Source organism: Euleptes europaea, chromosome 3 (assembly GCF_029931775.1).
Source record: "Euleptes europaea isolate rEulEur1 chromosome 3, rEulEur1.hap1, whole genome shotgun sequence".
NCBI classification, from domain to species: domain Eukaryota; kingdom Metazoa; phylum Chordata; class Lepidosauria; order Squamata; family Sphaerodactylidae; genus Euleptes; species Euleptes europaea.
Genome location: NC_079314.1, coordinates 36,280,636 through 36,288,746, shown reverse-complemented (window position 1 = coordinate 36,288,746; position 8,111 = coordinate 36,280,636). Strand labels below are relative to the sequence as shown.

At 44.7% G+C, this 8,111-nt stretch overlaps 1 protein-coding gene across 1 annotated transcript; it reads right to left on the bottom strand.

The window, feature by feature from the left end:
- Window positions 1-6,633: 6,633 nt before the first annotated feature.
- Window positions 6,634-7,626, bottom strand: GPR3 (G protein-coupled receptor 3). Its single transcript, XM_056847103.1, has one exon. It carries the CDS (start codon window positions 7,615-7,617, stop codon window positions 6,634-6,636), a length of 984 nt encoding a protein of 327 aa, XP_056703081.1. The 5' UTR covers window positions 7,618-7,626.
- Window positions 7,627-8,111: the final 485 nt, after the last annotated feature.

Sequence of the window (8,111 nt, the reverse complement as noted above, 5' to 3'; positions counted from 1 at the left end):
TTCAGCCTCTGCCTTGTGTTGGGTTTGGGAAATTAGGCAAGTTCCTTCAGCTCCATTTTACCCCACATCCTGTTTCTATCAGCAGTTAATGAAATGTCTCAGGGAAATTTGCAAGCAGAGCACGAAGGCTACAGTATCCCCCTTACTGTTGTCCTAGGCAGGGATAGACTGCTCCTGAACCAGGAGGTTCTGTTTAGTTAACATGGCTGATAGGAGGGGCTTTGGGTAGGTGGGGCCAGTAAAGGTGAGGGGAGTGATGGCTTTGCAGGATGGGAGAAATATAGGGATACCATTTTTGGAGGCATCAGCCCTCACAGGGTTGTTTTAAGTTCAGTATCTTTCCTTTATCACACCTGCAAAAGAGACTAGAATCATATAGTTGGAAGGGACCACCAGGGTCATCTAGTCCAACCTCCTGCACAATGCAGGTAATTCACAACTACCTCCCGCACACACACCCCAGTGACCCCTATTCCATGCCCAGAAGATGGCTAAGATGCCCTCCCTCTCATCATCTGCTTAAGGACAGATTGTCCCACAAAACAATAACTGAAGAAGGAGAAGAGTTGTTTTTTATATCCTGAATTTCTCAACCTTTAAGGAGTCTCAAACTAGCTTACAATCACCTTCCTTTCCCCTCCCCACAACAGACACCTTGTGCAGTAGGTGAGGCTAAGAGAGTTCGGAGAGAACTGTGACTAGCCCAAGGTCACCCAGCAGGCTGCATGTGTAGGAGTGGGAAATCAAACTTGGTTCTCTAGAGTCCACCGCTCTTGACCACTACACCACGCTGGCTGTCACATTGCTCATGCACAAAGCTGACCTTTTCCAGCAAAACATGTGACTGAATGACCAGGACTTCTCCCCAAACTGTTTGCAATTTGGCCAGTGTGCTGTCTAATAGGCGATGGGAGAAAATTAAGTGTGCATCAACTGGAAGTATAACTTGAATGACAGATTTCCTTGCAACCCGGAGGGGGTGTGTCATATGTCATTTGAAATTACCATAAAGACATGCACGGCTTTGATCCCCAACAGTTTAAATTCTGAACAACTCAGAGCAAAAAACTACTAAATCTAACCAGAGGTGTTTCTAGCGAGGCAAACATCACACATGGCATAAGCTCTAAAGCAGTGAATTAGCTGGATGCTGTGATTTGATGCAGATTGGCGTCTCCGTCAGGCACCTGAACGGGGATGTGTGACTAATACTGTATGAATAGAACTGAATTGGGGCCTGTGCATATTTATTTTTTTCATTTCATGAGTAGCTGTTGATTAATAAATGCCGTACAAATAAATAGCGAATGTGGGTGGTGCAACTCACGTTCCGTGTGCTTGAAATAAAGAACAGCCATCCTTGTCAAATAAAAAGGCACTTATTGCTCCTGATGGGCTGTCGAGTTCTGCAAAAATCTGGAAGGAGAGAGAAGATCCTCTGTTCTGTTTGCACAACAGGCTAACTTCGTGGAAGCATCTGAGAGAGACAGTGTGCAAGCATAAATCGGTGAAGCTTTTAACCTTTTCTTCTATTTGTTTAACTCAGGGTCCCCAACCTTTTCGAACCTGCGGGCACCTTTGCAGTTGGGCACAATCACAAAACTGGCTGCTGCGGGAGGCGGAGCCAACCATAAAATGTCAGGGAGTTTGATTGTGCGCAACTAATAGTCACTCTGCAGCATTTCAGGCAGAAGCTCTGTTTAACAGGATGCCTTTTCAAATTAACATATTGTTTAAAAAATATTTTTCTGGCATACATACAGCTTACCTCCAGCCATACAGCAAAGATCCTTGAGCTATGGCGGCAGTTACTGCTGACAAAGTATGGGCACCCCTGGTTTAACGTTGGGGACCCCTGGTTTAACGTGTTAGGTATCATCACACAGAGCTGGCTCTGCTCTTGAATCTTCAGTGCCCCCTTTCCCCCCAGAGAGATGGGGAGCCTGGTTGCCTTTACTGTCTAAAGCAGGCCAAGGCTGTGAACCTTCCACTCAGAAGTCTGAGTGGCATCTCTTAGCAGGAAACAGTACCCTTTCATTTATTTCCTCCATTACTGTGGAGTATTTCTAATGTGTTGCATGGTTGGGACTGCAATTCAAAGATAGTTATGTGTTTCCCCCCTCCCCACTTCAGGGGCCTTTGTAAGCTCTGTTTAGTTAGACCAGAGGAAGGGCGATCTTTAGGGATTTCCTCGCAGATATCCAAAACCCCTTTCCTGGATTTTCAGCTTTTCTGGCAATTTCACTTATGGAATAATCGGGAAGGGGGCAGGTGTGCACACAAGTTCCCTAAGTTCTTCAGAGCCAAAGTACATGTTATGTGCAGTTTTGTGGTGGTTCTTAGGGACATGTTTTCTTTATATAAAGTGCTAACCTGATCCACACCATAAAGCGCATGGGTTGGGTCCAGGATCCACACAGTCAGACGTGAGTGGCAGGTTCTTCTCGATTCCCACCCGTGCGGTGGCCGATTAGGATCATGACTGTAGCGTGTGAGGAGACCAGGCTTCAGCTTTTCTTCCTGCACCATTTCCTGAGCTGAAATGGTCCAGGGGGGTTGCAGTTTGGTCCATTGCAGAGATCCATGAGAGTACACATGGATTTCTCCAATTTCTCCCCACGTTGGTGCCATTTTCCCTTTCTGTCCCTCATGCCAGTCTTTTTCTCCCTGCTATGTGTGGCCTTTTTGCTACCTTAAAAAAAAAAAACACCAGTAGTTACTAGAGCACTATAATGCTATAGCTATATCTCATGGGAGCCAGCATGGTGTAGTGGTTAAGAGCAGCAGACTCTAATCTGGAGAACTGGGTTCGATTACCCACTCTTCCACATGAGCAGTGGACTATGTTGGTGAACAGGGTTGGCTTCCCCTTTCCTCCACATGAAACCTGCTGGGTGACCTTGGGCTAGTCACAGTTTTCTCAGAAATCTCTGTGTCTGTTGTGGGGAGGGGAAGGGAAGGCGATTGTAAGCTGCTTTGAGACTCCATAAAGGTAGAGAAAAGTGGGGTATAAAAGCCACTCTTCTTCTACTACTGCTACTGATTTTTTAAATCTGCAAAAAGCCATCCAACACCATGGGAGGGGATGGTGTGGGTGAGAAGATACCAGTGAAAACATCTACCCATGGGTGGATGCTCTATTACCACTGCAAATGCCTCTGAATTTGTAGACTCGTAGCCCCTCCTCTTTGTCAAATGTGCATTCCTTCATTCTGTTTCTGGAGGACTCTCCTCTTCTGTAGTAGTAGAAAAGAGCAAGAGTCCAGTAGCACCTTAAAGACTAACAAAAATATTTTTTGGCAGGGTATGAGCTTTCGTGAGCCACAGCTCACTTCTCCTCTTGTGTGTCAGGGTATTGCTGCAAACACACGTCTTTATGCTGCTGTCTTGGATGGTTTTATGGGGTGATTTTTACTTTGTGGCCACCTTGAGAGTCAATGATCACCTGGAGCAGCTTCAGCAACCAAATGGCACCGCCCCAGTGCTAAAAAGAAAGGGTTTGACAACGCTTCATCGGTGCAAAAGGCTTCTTGGGCCAGAGGAAAGTTTCATTGTTAGCAGCATGGAGTCCTAGGATCCAATTTATTGATTATTATTTTTAAACCCGGCCCTTCCTCCAAGGAGCTCAGGTGCATGGAGATCTTCACAGCATCCCTGTGAAGTAGATTGTGGTGTATTACCCATGGTTCGGTAAAGAAATGATTCCAACAGGCAAGTGTTGGGGAAAACAAAGTAAGCAGTTTTATTAAACAAAAAATACACCCTTTTACCCAAGCTAAGTAACCTTTCAACAAAAATAACCTTTTATCCAGGCTGAGTCTGAAATAAGGATGGGAAGTTGTCTCCTGGGAGGCAAGCAAGCCACTTCTTCTCTGGCAGCCGTCCTGGTTCTCCAGACGCCCTCCTCCTGGCTGGCTCCTTATCTGAAGCCCTCCCCTTCTTTTAACAGAGAGTGAAAACTAACCTTTTCCCCCATCACCAGGTGCTCATCATTTACAGTGCTGTGTGAAAGTTAACTCCCTAATGACCTGAGATTGCTCTCACATGGGGAAGGGCTGCATTGACCACCATCTACCTCCTCGTAGTACAATGGTCTTCCGCAGTTTCCACTACATGTGGTGACTTGGTATCAGGTTTGCAGCTTCACATATACGTGTGAGTCAAAGAATAGAAGTATACCAAGGCAGCCCGTTGGCCCAAAGGTGGGACAGCGGCACCTCCTCCCAACAACCCAGCACCAACTGGGTTGCCTTACAGTTAAAAATAGTCCCCTGGCCCCAAGGAGATTACATTCTAACCTAACTAAGCAATCTCATGGGAGTAGCATGCAACCTCCAGCCTCACCCAGGATTTCTTGCAGTGTCTTGGAGGGTACTGGAGGGGAAGCTCTGCTCTGGCTCAACCTGAATAATATATTTATTGAATTGCCTTGTACTGAGTCACACCATTGGTTTATCCCTGTCAGTACTGTCTGTTCTGATTGGCAGTTGCTGTTGGGGATCTTACACATCACTTACTTTCTCTTCTTTGTTAGTTGGTGATGCAAATAGATGTTCTGCCACAGAGCTACAGCCCCACCCCACAAAGTGAAGCTCCTTTCTACTGGGTCCATTAAGGTCAGTATTGTTTATTCTGCCTGGCGGCTGCTCTGATGGGTTTCAATCACAGGTCTTTCATATCACTTACTACCTGAACCTTTTTAACCAGGGATCAAAACTGGCACCTGGGATATTAATTGTAGTTCTCAAGGGGGAAAGCAGAGATAATGTACAAGAGTATTAAATTTACACAAACATCCACTTGTTAGACATAATAGCAGATGATGTAGTAGATGTTATTACTGTAAGTAATATTAAAAAGGTAAAGGTCTCCTGTGCAAGCACCGGGTCATTCCTGACCCATGGGATGACATCACATCCCGACGTTTACTAGGCAGACTTTGTTTACAGGGTGGTTTGCCAGTGCCTTCCCCAGTCATCTTCCCTTTACCCCCAGCAAGCTGGGTACTAATATTAGTTAAGTAATATAAGTTAAGCTTTAATATTAGTTAAGCTTTATATGGTCAATTTTGTATGAGGGGGGATTCAATAATGTAAAGTATGGTACCTCCACTGAGGGGGAGGGGAGACTCACGAAGATCTTGTTTTAGATATGTTTCAAATATGTAGCTATGTTCACGAATATGGAGTGTATGTTGTATGTTTTGTTATGCTGTTGTTTGAGATAATACAAAAAAAATACTTAAATTAAAAAAAAAACCTGGCACTTGGGGCATGCGAAGAAAAATGCTCCAGCCCGGAGCCACCCAACTTATATCCCCCATGCACAAAACCTCCACACAGCTGCGTATATCACAAATTATCTTTTATTTTTTTCTGATGGTTGTAAACAAAAGTATACAGTACTTATCAACTACAACAGAACATTTTATAGTCTCTCTGCAACACAGTAATAAAAAAATTCCAGTCTTCCAAAGTGCTTTTACATTAGTTTCCTGATCAGAACTGTGCAAATTCGAATAAAGGGGAGGAGTACAATTTTTGACCGAGGGTGTGTCGTTTGTATCTCCATGATCAGAAATCTAACTTAATTAGATTGTTCCTAGTGCAATGGTTGAGGCTGTGATCCTGAAATAACTTACTCTGAAGTAGTATCACTGAGAGCCTTTAGTATTTCAATAATCTCTTTTCCACTCAAGGTGCCTATATGCAATACATTCCATTTATTAATACTGCCTTGGTTTCAATCAACATACAAAAACAAAAAATTCCTTTGCCTCCCTCAGTTCTTTAGATTTGGTGTATACTAAATAGACTGAACACCAGAGGGCAACAAAATACAAAACAGGATGCAGGGGGGAATCTCATTCCTCCCCCCAGAACCCTGATAAATACAGATACATAAATAAATGCATACATTCTTCTTAGCTGGCATATATCTAGACCATCTCCTTCCAAAAGCGGAGAAATAAAAGATGGAAATGATTTGGGGGATATAATGGATTCTTTTTCTTTAAATGTAGAAAACTATTTTTTTTCTGAGGGTCTGAGGTAATTTAAGGCTGTAGAAACTCAAAAGCAAAGTCAAAGGTTCTGAGGTTTCTTTCCTTTTCTCTTGTAAGAAAATAATATTTTATATATATTTCAAATGAAATATTATATCAGCTTTCTGACATGTAAGACACCCACACGCACATACACACATAGGCAAAGCACATACACTGTTTAAAAAAAATATATGGATAAAAAAATAAGTGTGATTTTTTTTCCATAGATGAAAAAAATAAAACAACAGCAACTTCACACACTCTTATTAGGAGAGAAGAAATTTAGAAAGGGATGCTGCACACCGTATTTACTTGAAAGGAAGATGTCCCTGGAGGTAAGATGATCCCCCGACAAAAAGGTTATACACAAAAGTTTTTTTTGTTTAATTATTGTACATAACCATAACTTGTACACAAATTTAAGACATTCCCTTCTTGATGGCACATGTGGGGAAAACTGTAGTCTTCCTTTCAGGAATCTAGGGTATTTGATGTCTCCCCAATGCTACCAGATTGTGCCAAAACAGAGAGGGAGGCTAAAGAGGAGAGGCCATTTGCAAAGAAGGCTGGGAAGGGACAAGAGCGACTCAGACATCACTGGGAGATCTGGACCGGAAAGGCATGGTGGGCGAGACACACCCACAGCAAATCGTCCACAATACTTTTTGGATCTCCTGGTTCCTGAAAGCATAGATCACAGGGTTGATCATAGAGTTGTAAGTGGCAGGGAGAACTGTCATATAGGTATAGAACGCTGGGTAGGTGTAATCTCCCAGCAGGCAGTAAATGGCAAAGGGCAACCAGCAGGAAGCGAAGGTCCCCAGGATGACAGCTAAGGTGGAGATGCCTTTCCTGGTGGTGACGTAGTGCGATGTAGCCAGGAAGTGTCTCTGGAGGGCGATCTGCTGGGCGTGCCTACAGACGATCTTGCAGATCTGCACGTAGAGTTGCAACATGACTGCAAAGACCATGAAGAACGAAATGGAGAGGATGATGAGATTGTTCTTGGTCAAGGGCTTGACCACGCTGCAGTCGGAGACCTCCTTCAGGCAGTTCCAGCCCATGACCGGCAAGAGCCCGAAGGCAATGGAGATGCCCCAGGTGAGGATGACCATCACATACGTCCTGGCGACAGTCCTTTCGGAATAGTAGGTCAGGGCGTTATAAAGGGACAGGTAGCGGTCAATGGTGATGGCCAACAGGCTACCCACGCTGGCCATGAAGGAGCTCACCAGGAGTCCCACCGTGATGAGATTCACCACCTGGGACTGGATGCAGTAAATGAAGGCGAAATGGAAAATGAGGCCCAGGCCGGCTAAGAGGTCGGCGGTGGCCAAGCTCCCGATCAGCAGGAACGTCGGTGTTCGGAAGGCAGGGGTGTAAAATATGATGGCCACCACCACGGCATTCTCGCAGGAGATGATGGTGCCAGAGACGCAAAGCACCACATCCCAAGGATTCAAGGGAAGAGGAGGAGCCCCTGAGAGATACAAGGAGTCGTCGCTGGCATTGCCGGGCACAAACCACCCTTGCTGATCTTCAGTGACATTGGAGAGCAGGTCCTCTTTCATGGTGTCTCCCTGTGACCTGCCACAGCAGAAAAACACCCCATTAGCTTCAGGCACACCAGGATGGAAATCAGAATGCATTTGTAGCAAGCAAGCAAGGTATTTATTATGGTCCCCGACCAGCAAATACAACAAAAATACAAAAATGGTAACATTCTAAAAATAATCATAGGACACATCATCCACCAATACAGATAAACTTAATGTGTTTAACATATTAACCCATGCATTTGTAAGTGGGGGGGGGCAGGTGCATATGGGTGTGGGGGGGAAATCTCTGGACTGCTTCCAGCTTTTCTAGTGATAGAATTGAGACAACCTGTCCTATAAAACTTGGGGGGGGGATGTTATTGAGATGAGTGTCTGAATGGCTCAGTGATGCTGTACAAGGGAACCAGCACAGGTAGATTTCACATCTGCTTTGCATGTGATTGCTACATGTCTGTTATCAGTGGTCCCCGGGTGGGATATTTCTGCTTCCCCACTGCCTTTTGTTT

What these genes read in the sequence shown, in the direction of transcription:
- GPR3 (XM_056847103.1), bottom strand. Translation starts at nt 7,617, where the DNA reads ATGAAAGAGGACCTGCTCTCCAATGTCACTGAAGATCAGCAAGGGTGG.